At 40.5% G+C, this 19,258-nt stretch overlaps 1 protein-coding gene across 4 annotated transcripts in view; it reads right to left on the reverse strand.

Annotated features, from left to right (window-relative positions):
• Positions 1–19,258, reverse strand: part of WDFY3 (WD repeat and FYVE domain containing 3) — a 291,982-nt gene that overhangs the window by 117,570 nt on the left and 155,154 nt on the right. For 3 of the 4 annotated variants that reach the window (XM_060187746.1, XM_016189049.2, XM_007525029.3), the window contains exons 11-16: positions 18,428–18,529; positions 16,170–16,363; positions 12,022–12,479; positions 9,301–9,384; positions 2,217–2,394; positions 960–1,174 (exon numbers count right to left, since the gene is read on the reverse strand). In XM_060187746.1, coding sequence (XP_060043729.1) covers positions 960–1,174; positions 2,217–2,394; positions 9,301–9,384; positions 12,022–12,479; positions 16,170–16,363; positions 18,428–18,529 — 1,231 coding nt within the window. The remainder of the gene's footprint in view (positions 1–959; positions 1,175–2,216; positions 2,395–9,300; positions 9,385–12,021; positions 12,480–16,169; positions 16,364–18,427; positions 18,530–19,258) is intronic. The other variant, XM_060187747.1, reaches the window with a different exon arrangement.

Raw genomic sequence — 19,258 nt, forward strand, 5'->3', positions numbered from 1 at the left:
GAAAACCATAAATTATAAATAAACCCCATCTCCATCTTAAGGAAAGTCCCTAAAAGCTTTATGAGTAAAAAGTGTTTTAATAGAGGAAAGAAAAGAAAACATCTAGAGAGCTGCACATTCTGAAATGCCAAGATATATGGGTAAATTTTATAAGAGGGGACAAGATGCTATACACTGTAAATTGATTTAGCTATATAACTTTAAAACAGAAATTTTATCTTTTGATAAACTTAAAAAATATTTATTTAGAGAGAGAGAGAGAGAATACATGGATACACTGTACCCATGTCTGTGCCCAGCTATGTTTTCTGTAATAGTTACGTAGGATGGAACCACTGGAGAAAACTGGGTAAAGAGAAGGCACAGTGTCCCAGTTCTATTTTGTTTATAATTTATAATCGTCATAAAGACGATTCTTAAAAGGAGTTCTACATACAGGGGGTCTGCACAGGCTGGATTGAGCAGACATGTTACAATGTGCAAGGACCGGGGTTCGCACCCCTTGGTCCCCAACTATAGGGGGAATGCTTTGCAAGTGGTCAGCAGGTCTGCATGTGTCTGTCTCTTTCCCTCTCTATCTCCCCTCCCTTCTCAATTTCTAGCTGTCTCTACCCAATAAAGAAAGATAATTTTTTAAACAAATAGAGTTCTACATACAGAAAATTGTTTGTTAAAAAGCAGGTATAGGTCCCATAACCAGTTTGAGTTTATAAGGGAGTGCCGGAGAGTGTGAGATCCAAGGGATGGAAACACTCCACATACAGAACTATTCTCTAACTAGACTTAGCTGTTTCTAAGGGTTCTACATGGGGCATGCTGCCTGTTCCTGTTCTATTTCAGTGCTGCCCAGATATACCTGAATATATAATAATTGAAGCAACAATGTATAAATATCAGAACTTCAAGAAACATCACTGCTGAAGTTGACGTCTGGGAGTGTGAAAGAGGGGAGCACTGACCTTAGCACCATGGGCTCCAGGGCCTGAGAGGCGAGCCGTTCAAACATGCGCTGCAGGGGCGGGTGCAGGGCGTGGTCCTCGTCAGCCAGAGCCGTGCTGCAGCGCTGCAGCAGGCGAGCATGAAGGCCGACCTCACACATGACCTGCTGGTTCCTTTCTGCGTGCACCAGGGACTGCAGAATATTGGCCACAGCCAGTTGAAGGTCCAGAGCATGCTGAAGGGGACAAAGAAGCCCACGCCACCGGGGCAATCTTAGGAAGGGAGGTGACAGTGGTCACGTCCAAAATGAGGGTCCTGCACAGAACAGGACCAAGCAAACAGTCCCTCTCTACATTCTGCTAGAAGCACACCCAGCTGTCATTCATTCATTCATTCATTCATTCATTCATTCATTCATTCACTATGTAACTGCTAGTTTGCCCTTCCACAAATAGTGGAAGTGGAATCTTTTTCATGGTGGGCAAGCAACTACTTTAAAAGAAGATTTGTTGCTTACTTTTGAGACACTTTAAGTCCCAATTTTAACAAAGTTAAGTCACCAAACCCCAGTTTACCTAAACTCTTAAAATCTACCCTTCGAAACAAATAGCCTCAAAGTGGTCTGCTCTGGTTTTTGTTTGATTTTGCAATTGACTGACAACTCCCATTGCTCAGCAGAATTTACAAGGAGATGGTGGTGCTCCTGGATGAGCACGTCACAGTGCGCAAGGACCCAGGTTCAGGTCCTGGCCCCCACCTGCAGGGGGAAAGCTTCACAAGTGGTGAAGCAGTGCTGCAGGTGACTCTGTGTCTCTCTCCTTCTCTATCACCCATTTCCCTCTCAATTTCTGACTGTCTCTATCCAGCAAATAATAAAGATTTAAAAAAAAAAGAAGAAGAATTTACAAGGAGAAACAGAACTATCTGTACACTAGAAGTAATCATCTTTGTCCTTTCCCTTCCCAGAACATTGTTCAGCTCTGGCTTATGGTAGTGCGGGCAAACTGAACCTGGGACTTTGGAGTCTCAGGCAGGAGAGTCTCTCTTTGCGACCTTTATGCTATCTCCTTCGCCCCCATCTTTTTGTTTCTTATGTAACCAGTGAAATGTATTTAAAGCCATACAAATCTACAATTGTAAGACAGATTACAAAACACTGTACGTTGCTCTCCTTCATCTACTTTAGTAGGTGCCATGAAATGGTTGCTTTCCAGTCACTCTTGGGTCTTCTCATTCATTAAAGACAGGAAGGAAGGAAGGAACATAGTCAAGCTTACATCTGGCTGTGTCACGGACCCCACAGAGGCCAGGAGGTCCAGCATAGCAAGCATGGCTCCAGGGTGGATGATGATGGCATCAGAACTCTGCAGAGATGAAGTTGCCACATGGGGTTTTATGTCAGCAACACTTTTGAGAGGGTAGACGGGGGGAGTCGAGACAGAATGATATGCATGCCTACGGGAAAAAGAAACGAGGGTAACTTGGCATTCCACTGCAGTCACAGTTTCATCTTCTATCACCTTTATGCACTGATAAGCAACTCCATATAATTTGGGGAAAGGTTACAAAACACTGTAGGGTTAGAACATAAAAAGGTGATAGAGGGCAGGGGTAGATAGCATAATGGTTAAGCGAAGAGACTCTCGTGCCTGAGGCTCCAAAGTCGCAAATTCAATCCCTGAACCACCATAAGCCAGAGCCGAGTAATGCTCTAGTTTAAAAAAAAAAAAAAAGCATAGATATGTTATCAATTTTTAATGAGTTCACGTTAAGAAATCAACTATCAGCTCTTCTAGGCTCTTTACCATTTACTGTCCAGATTGCTTCATTAAAGAGTGCTGCCTCTAGCAGGAGATACAAAGTGGTGAAAATCAATAGTCAAAGTCCTAGTGAATGTTGTGATAGTCTGAGATAAGAGAACAAATTAAACTAAATTCCTCATAAGATCGTTTCCTTTTGTAATCACTTTTCTTCTTTTTGGCCAAACTAAGGGCTTGGCAAATATGCATTTTTACTGCTGTTGGGTCACTTATTTCATTCAAACAGATATAGAGGCAAGACGGAGACAAAGACAGGACAGAGAGACATAAAGGGAGAGGAAGCAACAGAGCATCCTCTGGTGCCAGGGCCTTATCCTGAACCACCTAGATGACTCTGAAGGTGCCTTTCACAGTGACCTATCTCTCCAGACCCCATCTGCTTTTAACCAAAGTGGTCTAATTGTACAATGGTACAGATTGTGTGGCCCAGTCTCGGTCACTAAAAAATAAATATATTAAAGCATTACAGAAAAGTTCCTTTGATATTGGAACTACATTCCCCCCGTTACATTATCATTCTGAGCACAGAAGATGTTCATGACAATTTTCAAAAAGTGTAAGTAAGTATTTTATGTAACATGCTTCCTTCTATGAGTGAGAAAATCTACACTGTGTGTTAAATATATGTAATTCCATCAACGGTTTCTACTTTCTATTTCATACTATTCTTCTCCAATTCATGAGTTTTGCACAGTTTGTCTCTTGCCAGTGGGAAATAGATGCTGGTGGCTGCAACCTATGAGAGTACATTGTTCCAGTGAATCAGTCTCAGCATAATTTGTCTAATGCTGAGTTGCTCATTGACGACAGTGCAGTTTCAGCTCTCTGGCACAAGCACGGTTTGGGAGCAGATGCTGTAAGTCAAGGATTTAGAAGCAAAGACTTGGCACTGCCATGCTTTCAAAAAGGGTACCAATCCCACTTCAACAGAGATTCTAGGAAAACTATTCAGCTTCACTTTACAAAAAACACATCACACCACATGGCACGAAGCGCAAGGACTGGTGTATGGATCCCAGTTCAAGCCCCCAGCTCCCTGCCTGCAGGGGGATGGGGGGGGTCAGTTCACAGGCGGTGAACTGGGTCTGCAGGTGTCTATCTTTCTCTCCCCCTCTGTCTTCCCCTCCACTCTCCATTTCTCTCTGTCCTCTCCAACAATGACAGCAATTAACAACAACAATAATAAAAACAAAAATGATAAACAACAAGGGCCACTAAAGAGAAAAAATAGCCTCCAGGAGCAGTGGATTCATAGTATAGGCACAGAGCCCCAGCGATAACCCTGGAGGGGAAAAAAAAAAAAAAAATCACACAAGCTCTCCCGGTTAAATTAAAGCCAGCGAGTCTTCCACCCGCACAAGTTTCCATTCCCTTTATTTGTTGGTTTTGCTCAAAAGGATATGAATTCTGAACTTATTTCTAATGATATTTAAATAATTTTTTATCAGTAGCTATCCTCCCATGTGGCCTCCTTAAAATATTTTGATCCAAGTAGAAAAAGATTAGTAACTCCTCTACAATGTAAGAGGAACTTCAGTCACTTGAACTAAGAAATTTTGCAAAAACTGCTTTCACTACGACATAACTCAAATTTAAGAAAAATGGATTTTGCCTATTTTACTTCTAGGTCTTCCAAAACCATTTCTAAAGTGCCAGGTTTAATGTATATTTGAATTTCAATGATGGCTCTATCTAGGGAAAGTTTTATATTCTTAGAAAACTAAGCTCTTTAGTAGTACATAACTATTTTAGTAGTCAACTTTCTATCCTTCCAAAGAAATGCAATATCCTGAGACAGGAATTATTCATTCTTCTCAAATCAGAAAGTTACTTCTAACAGTGCATTTGTCTAAAACATTACTGATTAGGTAAAGCCAGATTTTACGCTTGCATTATATAAATTATCCTAATTTACTAAGTGTCACAAGTATTATTACTTTTTAAATGGAGTATTATTTATGTAATAAGACAGATAAAGAGGACATGAGACCAGTGTGTACACTAAATTCTCACATATATTTAAGATTTAATGCCTCTGTGAAGTATATATACTTGAACATTTAACTTCTGAATTTGCTTTATTAATTAGCACCAAGTATGCATAGGTATTGAGCCATAAATATCATGTTTTAACAATAACTAGAACTCTGTGGTCCAGGAGGTGGTAGAGTTGATAAAGTGCTGGACTCTCAAGCACAAGGTCCCAAGTTCGATCCCCGGCAGCACATATACCAGAGTGATGTCTGGTTCTTCCTCTCCTCTTATCTTTCTCATTAATAACTAAATAAAATCTTTAAAAAAAGAGAGATTGAATCAATAAAACAGGCATTTGTACAAAACATTGGTATGAGGCTGGGCGGTGGTACATCTACCTGAGAGCACACATTACCATGCACAAGGACCTGGGTTCAAGCCCCTGGTCCCTACCTGCAGGGGAAACTTCACAAGCAGTACAACAATACTGCAGATATCTCTCTTTCTCTCTACCTATCTTCCCTTCTCTCCATTTCTCTCTACCCTATCAATAAATAGAAAAGAAAAAAATATATATAAACAATAACTAGAACTAGCCAACCTCCATTGTAGATACTTCTGAAAAGGTTTTATTAGTCTGCATTCACTTTAAAAAAAAAAAAAAAAACAACTGTATTAATACTGTTGAGCTACAAGTCATTATTATTATTTTTACCAGAGCACTGCTGAGTTAGGGCTGATGTTGGTGCTGCGGATTGAACCGGGGACCTTTGGTGCCTCAGGCAAGAAAGGCTTTTTGCATAACCATTATGTATAGTGATATATATCATATATTACATTTATTGTTGTAATAGTGTTTAATATACAGTACACTAATAATAAGTCTAATAATAAATAATTGTACATATAAGTAAAAGGGTCAAGGACAGATTTAAGTGCCAGCACATAAAATTGCAAACAAAAGGCACAGTTTCAATCCCTAGAATCACATAATGCCAGGGCTGAGTGGTGCTCTGATCTCTCTCATGAAAATAAAGACATCTTTTAAAAATTAATGAAAGAAGTTATGAATTTCAGTTTTCCAGATATATGGCTTTTTAATTCTTTTTCACCCACACCATAAAACAATCAAGGAGGATTCTCTAGGGTGGTCCCCTCCCCTTCTTTTCTTTTCATCGTCACTATTCCATGTTGACTCTTTCAGGTAGGAAGATAAAGAGACGGAAGAGATGCCACAGCACTGAACCTTCCCTCGGTGGGGTGGGGCTTGGGCTCAAACCTGGGTTATGCCGATGACAAAGTAAGGGGGACTAACTAAGTGAGTTATCTTGCTGGACTGAATTTCTATGCTTTACAAACAAGTAACGTAAGCTCTAAACTTCCTTAGTATTTCAAAACTCCAAAACTCATAAAAATGCAATACAATGTTAGTTTCTCCTCCAACAAAGCCAGGCTTTGTAACAAGGAAAATTATGAGCTCTCATTGGGATGTTCTACTGGGTTGTCCGAAAAGTTGTGATGTATTTTTACATAGAAAATATGTTGGGGTCAGGCAGTGGTGCAACTCGTTACACACACATACTACAGTGCACAGATACCTGAGTTTAAGACCCTGGGCCCCCGCCTGCAGGGGGAAGCTTTATGAGTGGTAAAGCAGGGCTACATGTGTCTCTCTGTCTCTTTCTCACTCTACCTTCCCCTCCCTTCTCAATTTCTCTCTGTCTCCATCCAATAACAAATAAATAAAATCATTTTAAAAAAAGAAAAGGAAAATACGTCAGGATTTTTCATAATTTTATCAGACAAGGCTTTTTTTCCCCTTTTCTTCTTCTTTTTTTTTTTTTAATCACTGCTCAGCTCTGGTTTATGGTGATGCGGGGGGATTGCTTCGAAGCCTCAGGCATGAGTATCTTTGCATAACCATGATTCTATCTACCCCCAAAAGAGTACTATTCCTACTACACTCAATGGATCCAGTCATTATTTTTGTTTGTTTATTTTGTTGTTTGTTTTTGTTTTACCAGTGCACTGCTTAGCTCTGGCTTATGGTGTTGTGGGGGATTGAACCTGGGACCTAAGAGGCATGACAGTCTGTTTATATAACCATTATGCTATAACCATTATGCTATCTCTCCCACGGGATTTTTCATAATTTTAAAAGTTAAAAACTTGGATTTTGAAACAGAAACATCCCTATTTTTAAATTTATTATCTTTATTGGAAAGAGACAGTCAGAAATCAAGAAGGAAGAGATAGAGAGGGAGAGAGACAGATACCTGCAGCACTGCTTTACCACTTGCAAAGCTTTCCACCTGCAGGTGGGGACTGGGGGCTCGAACCTAGGTCCTTGTGCATTGTAACATGTACACTCAACCAGGTGTGCCACCACCTAACCCCCATTCCTTTCTTTATTAGCTTCTGATGCTTATCATTTCACAAAATGGTTAATAACCTGACCAGAATGTTAACATCTATCTGACTGTGACATATGGTGCATAAGCTATGTCAGTTTAAGAGAAGGTCAACCTAGAAACCTGACATGGTTGAGAGTCATTCATTCATACTTCTGCTGACTTAGCGACAGTTTCTCTTTGAGCCAAAACATGGAATCCTACTCTCATTCCTAAGGCTGCAAAGTCCCAAGTTCAATCCCCCGCACCACCATAAGCCAGAGCTGAGTAGTGCTCTGGAAAAAGAAAAAAGTTAGAAGCAAAATCTTAAGATTCATTTTTAATAAGCTATATGGGAGAGTATTACAAGCCTATGGACTTGGCTCTGAGAAAAGAAAACAAGTGAAGGAAGTGTATTTAATTCCAACTGTAGACACTATGGTAATTTTAAAGCACAAATTCCAAATAGAATCTTTTTTCTAGGTGTATTGCACCAAACTAAAAGACTCTGGGGTGGGTCTGGGGGGGGGGGGCAAGAGTACAGGTCCTCGAAATGGATAACAGAGAACCTAGTGGAGGTTGAATTGTTATGTGGAAAACTGAGAAATGTTATGCATATACAAACTATTGTATTTACAGTTTATTATAAAACATTAGTCCCCCAATTAAGAAATTAAAAAAAAAAAACAATCTTTTCTTCTTTTTTTATCTGCCACCAGGTTATTGTTGGGATTTGGTGGCTGTACAGTGACTCCATTGCTTCCTGGTGGCCCCTCCCTCCCTCCTTTCCTTTCTTCCATTTCCTTTTATGAAAAAAGTATGGATAGATAGAGAGACACACTTGCAGCACTGTTCCACCACTCATGAAGCTTCCCACCTGCAGGTAAAGACCAAGGGCTTGAACCAGGTTTTCATGCTTGGTAACATATGCACCACCTCCTGACCCCCAACAGAAATCTTAAACCTTACTTGTATTCCTGCCAATCAAGTGCTGATTCATAAATTTATTTTATTTTTTAATATTTTTATTTATTATTGGATAGAGACATACAGAAGATGAAAGGAGAGAGTGAGATAGATAGATACCTATAGACCTGCTTCACCACTCGTGAAGCTTTCCCCCTGTAGGTGGGGACAAGGGCTTGAACTCCTGTAGGTGGGGACCAGGGGCTTGAACTCAGGTCGTTGAGCACTGTAATGTGTGCATAACAAAATGTGCCACCACCTAGCTCTAGTGCGTATTCTTATATTCACTATATTCATATATATATACACACACATATGTATATATAAATATATATGATCCAGACTGGTTCAACTTCAATTAGATTTTTACAGAACCAGTGAAAATGAGCTAGAGTAGAATTTTCAATTAAATTTTTCAAGGGCAAGAAATGACAAGTCTTATACTAACATCGCATCCTAATTGGTTACACTGGACTGAGGGTGGGGGGGAAACACATTCCCTTTCAAATGGTATGATGTTCATTTTGGAGTCGTAGTAACAACCAAAAAATGAGTCCAAGTAGACAAACTAAAATGGAAATGTGGAAAAGCATCACCTTAAAGGGTCGTCAAGTCCTTTGAATAAGGTAAAATGTATATTTTAGTTTAAATAACAAAATAGGATGACAAGATTTTGTGTCCTTCCCATCTTGATATATTTTATTCTTACCAATACATCCAGAAGTTAATAGTTAATTTTTTAAATAATATTTATTTACTGTTGGGTAGACAGAGAGGAATTGAGAAGCAGAGGGAGACAGAGAGGGAAAGAAACAGAGAGTCCTACTTCAATAAAGCTTCCCCCCTGCAGGTGGGGACCGGGAGTTTGAACCTGGGTCCTTGCACACTGTAATGTGTGTACTTCAACAGGTGTGTCACCACTTGGCACCAAGAAGTTAATAGTTTAAAAACCTCAAGATTGAGAATGCTTTGCAGATGTCTATTACAGAGAGGTAAGAAATTGTATCGATGTGTCAACAGTTGTAATGTAAACAATTAACTCCTCCTAATAAAATAATAAAACGATTTAAATTTTTTTTTAAAGAATGAACCAAAAAGTCCCCAAATTTGAAGCTACAAAGTATGATAAGCACATTCACATATAATTGAAGCAATACAAGAAGTAAAACCCCACACAAGATAGAAATTGACTTCTCTGATAAGATCAGTACCTTTTCCTGGACAAAGCTGGTGTACCCCAAGGAGAGGGGAGAGAAGACTCACTTGTCAGGCAAGGAGGGATCTGTTCTGCACGACTACAGACAATAAAACAAGACAGGGCGGTTTAGAGAGGTTAGAAGAGAACACCAGGTTGGCAGTTGGTTAGTTTCACGAGAAATACCAGTCAAGTTGAATTAGGAACACCCTGTGTCCTCAGAAGGAACGAGGAACAACACTGGGAGGCATGCACTGAGGGAAACAGAAAGCATGCTTAAGGCAGGTACTTCTCCATTAGTGTTAACACTGAAGACATTGGTTGGTTAAACAGAGTGCTGTAAGCACCACTTATGGCTAAGCAAACTGAAAAGGGGGTTTGCTCACTAAGATTAGTCAAAAACAAGGAGGGAAGGTTGAATCTCAATGTACCAATTTGAAATTTAAACAGCTTCCTTCTAGAATACTGCTCTACTCTATGGCTTCCTAAGTTGACAGCATATAGAACTTTCATTCTCAGTATGAGACAAAGTAGAGGATTGTACATTACCTGAATTATACTATCTAAATATTAAGATCTAAGAAATATAAGCAAGAGATATCTCATTAGAAATTTCAAAGTAACTTCACAGTAAAAAAAAAAAAGTTTCAGACCTGTTAGAAAATATATTAAAGCTGCTTGACTTAATTTATGGGGACAATATGTAAACATTACATTCATTTTACAAAATAAATCTGTGTTTGTTCAGGAGGTGGCCCAGTGGATAAAGCATTGGACTCTCAAGCAGGAGGTCCCAAGTTCAATCCCTGGCAGCACATGTACTAGTGTGATGTCTGGTTCTTTCTCCTGCTATGTTTCTAATAAATAAATAAATAAATAAATAAATCCTTTTAAAACAAAGAAAATAAAGCTGTGGTAACTGTTAAAAGTGATAGTGCATAGGACTAGTCAGCAGCATGATTACTCGTTGCTTTCAAAGGAAGAACTTCATTGAAAAGATTTTAGCACTGAAAATAAATGACTTACATGAAGTGATATTCCTATGGTGTCCCTTGGGACCCAAGTTTTTCCTCACTGTAGGTTCTGTCACAATATCTGGCTATGGTTTACTCATGTGCATGTGTTTCTAGATGGCCAGGACCAGGCTCAGTGGTGGTCCACCTGGTTGAGTGCACATGACCTGGTCTCAAGCTCCCGGTCCCCACTTACAGAGGGACCAATATGAAGCAGGTCTTTAGGTATCTCTCTGTCTCTCTCCCCTCTAAATTTCTCTGTCATCTCATGTCAGATTAAAAAAAAAATGATGTTGAGAACCAAGGCAGTCTGCCAAGTTCTTGGCACACAGTAGGTGTCACGTAATGCTTTGTCTCAGGTGCAGTCCAGGTGAGGCAGTGAATAAAACACTGGACTCTCAAGCACTAGGTTCCAAATGGCACTGCTTGTGCCAGAGTGATGCTCTGCTTTCCTCATCTCGCATAAATTAAAGGCTTTAAAAATTATTTTTAAATAATTTATCTAAGGGGACCAGAGAGATAGCACATGGTTATGCAAAAAACTCTTCATGCCCGAGGCTCTGGGGTCCTAGGTTCAACTGCCCCCCCCCCCATACCATAGCCAGAGCTGAACAGTGCTCTAATAAAATCAATTAACTAATTAATTTAAAGAGTAGGCTAGAGATCTAAGTCCCTATGGAGTGAAAAAGATAATGACTTGGTTGAGTGTGAGATGTACTGATACCTTCTTGGGGAAATGGAAGTATACTCTATGACAACAAAAATTCTATGAACCACTAATTCCTCAACAAAGTGATATTCAAACTGGAGGGGAAAATCCTAACAATAAAAATTGCATTAAAAAAATTAGGGCTAAAAACACAAGTAGAACCTGAAATGGAATTGGCATATCACATCAAAGTAAAAGACAAGTCCAAGAAGGATGACAGAGGACCTAGTGGGGGTTGTATTGTTATATGGGAAACTGGGGAATGTTATGCATGTACAAACTATTGTATTTATTGTTGAATGTAAAACATTAATTCCCCAATAAAGAAATTAAAAAAAAATTAGGGCTGGTGAGTGGGATTAATAGATAATACTGATGAACTCTTGAGTGATCCAATGTTTCTTACAGTGCTACATAATTTTTTAAGGATTAGGAATACTAATAATCTGTCACCTGTCAGAAAATGCACAGTCAAAATCATAGACAAGTTGCTAAGTTTGAATGAAGCTAATGTCGTTGACAGTAAAAGCAGTACATACCATTAAAGAAAACTTCACAAACTATCTCTCCCCCCCTCTCAATTTCTCGTCTCTAGCAAATAAATAGATAAATAATAATAAAAGAAAACTTCACAGAAACTATGCTATTGTGCTCCAGAAGGTGGCGGAGTGGATAAATATTGGACTCTCAAGCAAGAGGTCCTGAGTTCAATCCCCAGCAGCACATGTACCACAGTGATATCTGGTTCTTTCTCTCTGCCTATTATTTTTCATGAATCCATAAATAAAATCTTAAAAAAGAAAGCAATTATGCCATTAATTGCACCAAGGGTTAGCTATGGATTTACAGATAATACAAAGAATTAACTGAAAAACTTAACACCAAAGCAATGATAGTATTCATAAATAAGGTGATAGATACGCAAATAGGAATGAGGGTTCATTCTTTTATCTTCTGTCAAAAGTAAACCTTATCTCAATTTTTAACTAACGGAGAGCAGGGGAGACATTCCTACCTGTCAAAAGAATCTGTGGCTACTTTGTAAAGATAAATAAAGAGTTTACTGCAGTGCTGTAAAGTGGGCGACACAGAGTCCATGGCAATCATGTCGTCCTCTAGGAGGCGCTGAAATGGCTGTGTGTTGGAGGGGAAAACATTCATGGGGCTTATTTTCCTCAGGTCTGAGAAGCAGCCAAGAAATCGAACGGCATCTGCCAACTTCTCGTACTGAATCTCGGTCTTGAAGAAGTGAGAGTTGGCTGGTTCGTAGCGCATGGCGGCAGTCAATGTGCAGAAAACAGTGTGGAGAAGTTCAAACACTTGGTTCTGGTTTACTCTCTCCCAGCCGTTCTTGGGTGGGGAGCTCAAAGATCTCTCCATGGCAACCAGCAGAGAGGTTATGTACACAAACCCTCCAACCTTCCTAAAGACTGTTCTTGATCGGTGACTTTCTCGAAGGACTGAGAGGAGGGCCTGCAGGAAACAAAACATACTCAATGAAAAAAAGAGAAGCAGAAGAAAAAGACAACAGCACAACACCACTCAGAATAGCTGATAGGAGCGTTTTTATTACCTACTCAATGAACAATCTTATAAGCTTATCAAGTGTTCTTCTCACTAAAAATGTCACATTAGGGGCAAGGAGACCACTCACCCCACTCCCTAGTTCAAGACCCCTACTCCCCCCCCAAAAAGCCACATGACAGCACCATGCAAGGGGGGAAGATCTAAAAGCAGTGGATGGTGCTGTGGTATCTCCCCCCCATCTTTCTCTCCCTCCTTCCCTTTATCTAAAAAAAAAAGGATTCTGCAGGGAATCATGGAACTACAAGCTTAAGGACCCAGCAGCCCAAAAGAAAAGTCATTTTAAAAATAGGAGAATCACGTTAGGAACCAGTCTTTGGTGGCTGTCTTTGAAAGATAATGAGCTCACTGATAGTTTTACAAAGTAATTTTATTAAATAGACAAAGCACATAATCAAGTATAATTCAACACTGTCAAAACAAAACACACAAAGTGGGAGTCAGGCGGTAGCACAGCAGGTTTTATTAAATAGACAAAGCACATAATCAAGTATAATTCAACACTGTCAAAACAAAACACACAAAGTGGGAGTCAGGCGGTAGCACAGCAGGTTAAGTGCAGGTGGCGCAAAGTGCAAGGATCCCGTTTCAAGCCCCCAGCTCCTCACCTGCAGGGGTGGTTGCTTCACAAGCAGTGAAGCAGGTTTGCAGGTGTCTATCTTTCTCTCTCCCTCTCTGTCTTCCCCTCCTCTCTCCATTTCTCTCTGTCCTATGCAACAACAATGACATCAATAACAATAACCACAACAATAAAAACAAGTGCAACAAAAGGGAATAAATAAATAAAATTTAAAAAAAACACAAACTAAACAACATCTACAACAAAAACTCGCAGAGGTGTGTGTGTACAGAGTTTTTGTTCGTTTGTTTGTTTCCAGGGTTATTGCTGGGGCCTGTTGCAGGTACTATATATCCACTGCTGCTGGGAAATTGTGCAGATGCAGTCACAGCCGCCATGCTGTCCCCTCAGGTTATTGCCAGTTCCCAAGAGAGTTAGATGATATTCTCAGAGTGCCTTTCCCAACCAATCCTGTCCTGACTCGTCACTCCTGGTTTTTGCCCTATAAAGCCTTCCTACTTGTCTCTCTGTCTCTCTCTTGCCCGCTTTTCACCTCAGGTGATTAGACCACAGGGAAGGGTGCTGCGCGCGGCCATTTTTGCTAGTTCCACGTGGCCCGAACCACTGCGCTCTCACCCAACTCTGAGGTGCCCGTGCGAATAAAGATTTGTGTTCCCTCTTCGCTCCGGATCTCCTCTATCTCTCCTCCACGGCGCAGCCTGACACACTGCCCCATGGCCATTTTGTTGTTTGGCCTTCAGGCTTTCTTTCATCACACCTGAGCCCTGAGCAGCAGGCACATAAGCAGCTCCTGAGCCCCATCCTTCGGCAAATGGACCTCCACAGGCATCTCATAAAACCTGACACACAATTTATTTATTAACAGTTCATTTAAATGATTTTATTTTTGCCTCCAGGGTTATCAGTGAGGCTCGGTGCCTGCACCACAAATCCACAGCTTCTGGAGGCTATTTTTCCCTATTTTTGTTGCCCTTGTTGTTCTTATTATTGTTGTTGGATAGAAAAGAGAGAAGTTGAGAGAGGAGGGGAAGACAAAGAAGGGGAGAGAAAGACACCTGCAGACCTGCTTCACCGCTTGTGAAGCACCTACCACCACCACTGCAGGTGGAAATCCTTATGCCAGTCGGCACTCTTTGTGCCAAGCACACTTTTAACCCGCTGCACTACCACCTGGCCCCCTAAATGATAATTTTTAATTGTACAGAGGGTTGACGGCTTACAGTCTAGTCTTTAACACAGAGGTTGTGCCTAAGACATAATGTGTAATGTTAATTACTGACCACTACACTGAGCAGATAATTTTTATGGTGTTCTTTTTTTTTTTTTAAATTTATTCATTTACTGGATAGAGACAGAAATTGAGAAATTGGGAGAGAGACACACGGAGCCCTACATCACCACTTGTGAAGCTTCTCCCTGTAGGTGGAGACCTAGGGCTTAAACTCAGGTCTTTGCACACATGTGACATGTGCTCAGCCGACTGCGCCACCAGTTATGTAGCTAACTTGCTGCACCCTTCCTTCCTTCCTTCCTTCCTTCTTTTGTTTGTCAATCTGTTCTTTCTTTTGTTTTTCCCCCTTTGTTGCCCTTGTTGTTTATCATCGTCACTGCCGTTATTATTGTAGTTGTTATTGCTGTCGTTGTTGGATAGGAATGAGAGAAATGGAGAGAGGAGGGGAAGACAGAGGGGGAGAGAAAGATAAGACACCTTCAGACCTGCTTCACCACCTGTGAAGGGACTCCCCTGCAGTGGGGAGCCCGCTGGTTCTTTCTTTTTATTTATTTTTTTATTTTAGTTCCACTTTATTGAGGGTGAAGGTTAGTGATTTACAGTACTTTTTTTTTTTTTAATATACTGATGTATCCAGTGGGTTAGAATTTTGTTCAATATTTATCTATGTTCATCAGAGATATTAGTCCGTAGCTTTCTTTTTTTGTTGTATCCCAGTCTGCTTTTGGTATCAGGGTGATTGATGTTGCCTTCATAGAAGCTGGAAGGGAGTATTTCTGTGTGTTCAATCTTTTGGAAGAGTTTTAAACGCAGAGGAATTACCTCTTCCTTGGAGGTTATGTAGAATTCATTTGTAAAACCATCTGGTCCAGGACTTTTATTTTTTGGAAGGCTTTTGATAACTGTCTCAATTTCTTTGGCTGTGATTGGCCTGCACATATTTTCTAGTTCCTCTTTGTTTAATTTTGGAAGTCTGTAGGTACTGTCCACTTCTTCCAAGTTCTCTAGCTTGGTGGCATATAGTTGTTCATATAATTTTCCCCTTTACTGAGGGCACATTTTCTTTTATTATTATAATTAGTGATTTACAAAATTATAAAATAAAAGGAGTACTATTCCACACTGTTCCCACCACTAATGTCCTATGTGTCCTTTCCCTCCACTGGAAACTGCAGTGGTTCTCCCAAGGTCACAGATATGGGTTAACTATATTCCTATAACTATCTGACCCTCTCTCTCTACGTATGTATAAATATTGCCAATTTTTTCTGTGGTCCTTCCTGACAGTATATGCATTGATGGCATTTAGTATTTATTAGGATAGCACACTTCCATAATGCGCTCATTAGCATACATAGTAGAGTGCATATGTTAAAAAGTGTGCCTGGGTTCAAGCCCCCCAGTCCCCACCTGTAGGGGGAAGCTTCACAATCAGTAAAGCTGTGATACAGGTGTCTCTCTGTCTTCCTATTCGTTCTTCCATTTAAATTTCTGTCTCTAAAAATAAATAAAATGTTTTTTAAAAAAATCAAGATAGTTACAGTTAGCAGTTAGCTAACAAGCACTGAAAAAAATCAAGATAGTTACAGTCAGCAGTTAGCTAACAAGCACTGAAAGACGTGAGTGACTGAAATCCCTGATGTGCACAGGGTTCTATTTCTTTAGTAAGGTTCGATTTCTTTAGCATTTAGATATTTCCATGTCTCTAAAACACAAAAAAATACAAAATAACCACAGATCTTCATGGTAAAACACGTATCCAGCTCACCCTTAAGATGTCAGTCTTCAGCTGTAGTTCTGTTGGCGGTGCCGAGTGCATCAGGCCCAGGAGAGTGCCCATGTCATCATCCCCGTTGGGAGAGAGCACCAGCTGCTGGATAATCATCAGGGCGTGCTGCCTGCACTGAGGGTACCTCACGATATTATGTGCACATCTCGCACCTCCGAATTCTCGGAAAATCCCTTGGAGAAGGAGAACAACAGAGGTTAACTGAAGACATTGTAGGGCAGGTCTGATGAATAACAGTTTTAATTCTCTAGTCAAGAAGACTAACTGAAAACAGTGCATGTGAAACCTTGTCAAGACATTTTGCCCTTTACCACACAACACAAGATGGGGCCTGCGGGAAGTGAGGAAAGGTTAAAGCAAGCTTCCCCAGACCCTTTGCTATGCAATCAATGTCCCGTGTGGTCTTCATGTGCAAGTTCTCCAAATTCAAAACATTCAGAAATGTCCAGTGCAGACATCAAAGAGACCCCACATTTTTCTTTTTTCCCTTGCATTTTTCATATCCAGCTTTTATGATGTATAACGATACTAAGTCTGATTTACGTTAAGACTTTCAAACATGCAATAGCCTAAATAAATCTGGGACTTTAACAGAAACAAGACTTACAAAGTAGTAGCAAGAAAGGAGAAAGCATTCTACAAAGGGGGTGGGAGGGGCCAAGAATCAAATGTTTTAGTTAGATCAGTAGAGCACATAAACAAAAAAAGGACAAACTTTAAAACAGAAGGAAAGCATCAGTTACTGAACTGCTCCAAAGGCTCTTATGTAGATTGTTTCACTAACTGAACCTCCCAAACACAGATGAGACACACAGAACTTGTGTTGTGGCCAAGGTCACATAGAAAGCAGCAGAGGACAGGGAGATACGTCACCCAGCAGGGTGTACACACTTTACTGTGCTCAAAGCCCTGGGTTAAGTCCCAAAAGGAGAGGCTCCATGGATGGTGGAGCAGTGCTGTGGTATCTCGCCTTCTCTCTGTACACATACACATCTAAAATTAAAATAATGGATTAAAAAAAGTTAAACGAGGAATGGAACTAGAGAAATAGCATTCTTGGGGGTCAGGCGGTGATGCACCTGTAGCCCTGCTTCAACGCTCGTGAAGCTTTCCTCCTGCAGGTTCAAGTCCCTAGTCCCCACCTGCAGGAGGAAAGCTTCACGAGTGGTGAAGCAGAGCTGCAGGTGCCTTTCTACCTCCCCGTCCCCTCTCAGTTTCTCTCTGTCTCTATGCAGAAATAAATAGATAAATAAATAAATAGCATTCTCAATAGGGGTAGATAGCATAATGGTTATGCAAAGAGGATTTCATGCCTGAAGCTCAAAGTCCAGGTTTAATCGCTGCTCCACCATAAAGCAGAGCTGGTCAGTGCTCTGGTGAGAGAGAGAGTGAGAGAGAGAGAGAAATAGCATTCTTCAATATTTCCCTAATATTGAAACATCATAATATTCTACCCTGGACTATTTTTTAAAATTAATAAAATCACAATATGAGAGAAAAGTTTAACTCCCCCACCCACCCACATACACAGCTGGGGCCTCTCTCAAACACAATTTCATTGTTCCTGGTCCACTATTTGGGGGGAGGGGTCACCCACACTAGAGCTTTCCCAAGTGCCATAGCACTCCCACGTGGTGACAGGGCTGGAAGCTGGGCCATGTGCATGTTCAAGCACATGTCTTACCTGATAAGCTGCCTTTGTAACCCTCACACAAATATTAAAAAAAAAAATTATTATCTTTATTTATTGGATAGAGACATCCAGAAATCGAGGGGGAAAGGGTAATAGGGTGAGAGACAGAGAGACACCTGCAGCCCTGCTTCACCACTTGTGAAGCTTTCCCCTGCAGGTGGGGACCGGGGTCTCAAACCGGGGTCCTTGTGCATTGTAACATGTGCATTCAACCAGGTGTACCACCACCCAGACCCCCCCCAAATATATGAAGCCATCTTTTTTTTAAGTATTTAATGTTATTCTGAGTTTGCATTACATAAAACAAAAATAGAGAATCCTAGAGTAAACACAAAGCACCTTATAAAAACAATGACATATTCAGAATGTTATATATCTGTCATTAAAATACTGGTAGCAGTCCAGGGTATTGCTTCTAGAGATAGGATAGCACTACCAAGGAATGAGAACTTTCTACTCTGAAGATAATCTTCTAAAGCAAGAACTACTAAAGACAAACCAGAGGCACTACCTCCAAGACCATTAAGTAGCTCTTCCAAGTTACCTGCATTTGTGTTTGATCCTTGAAGAAGCACTGTCAAAGTCTCCATCACCAACAAAGCCAAGTGTTTTTGATCTTCAATGGAACTATTATTTCTTGAGTCCCCTGAGGAACATGACCAACATAAGAAACGACAGACATTCTGTTTATGTTCTATCTGTACACTTTTTTTTAAATTAATGATTTAATATTGATTCACAAAATTATGGGATAACTGGGGTATAATTCCACACTGTTCCCACAACCAGAGTTCTATGTCTCCTTTGCCTCCACTGGAAATTGAAGTAGTTCTCCCAAGGTCACAGATGAGGGTTAACTGATATTTCTGTATCTGTCTATATTTATATATACTTGCCCATTTTCTTTTTCCTATAGTCCTGCCTTTTCTCCCTTTTCTTTTTAAAACTTATTTATTCCCTCTTGTTGCCATTGTTCTATTGTTGTAGTTCTTATGGTTGTTGTTATTGATGTCATTGTTGGACAGGACAGCGAGAAATGGATAGGAGGGGAAGACAGAGAGGGGGGAGAGAAAGATAAGACACCTACAGACCTGCTTCACTGCTTGTGGAGCCACTCCCCTGCAGGTGGGGAGTTGGGGGCTTGAACTGGGATCCTTACACCAGTCCTTGCGCTTTGCGCTACCTGCGCTTAACCCGCTGCGCTACCGTCCGACTCCCCTTCTCTCCCTTTCTAAGTCACACCTACACCTATTACTATTTCCAAATACTCTTCCTTTATTTTCCCTCTTCACTCCCCAGGTCCTGATGGAGTTGGAGTTCATAGCCCTCTGGCCATCTTCCTCTAATCTTTCTCTCCCTCATGGTAGTTTGAAAC

This window comes from Erinaceus europaeus, chromosome 3 (assembly GCF_950295315.1).
Source record: "Erinaceus europaeus chromosome 3, mEriEur2.1, whole genome shotgun sequence".
In the NCBI taxonomy this organism is placed as follows: Eukaryota; Metazoa; Chordata; class Mammalia; order Eulipotyphla; family Erinaceidae; genus Erinaceus; species Erinaceus europaeus.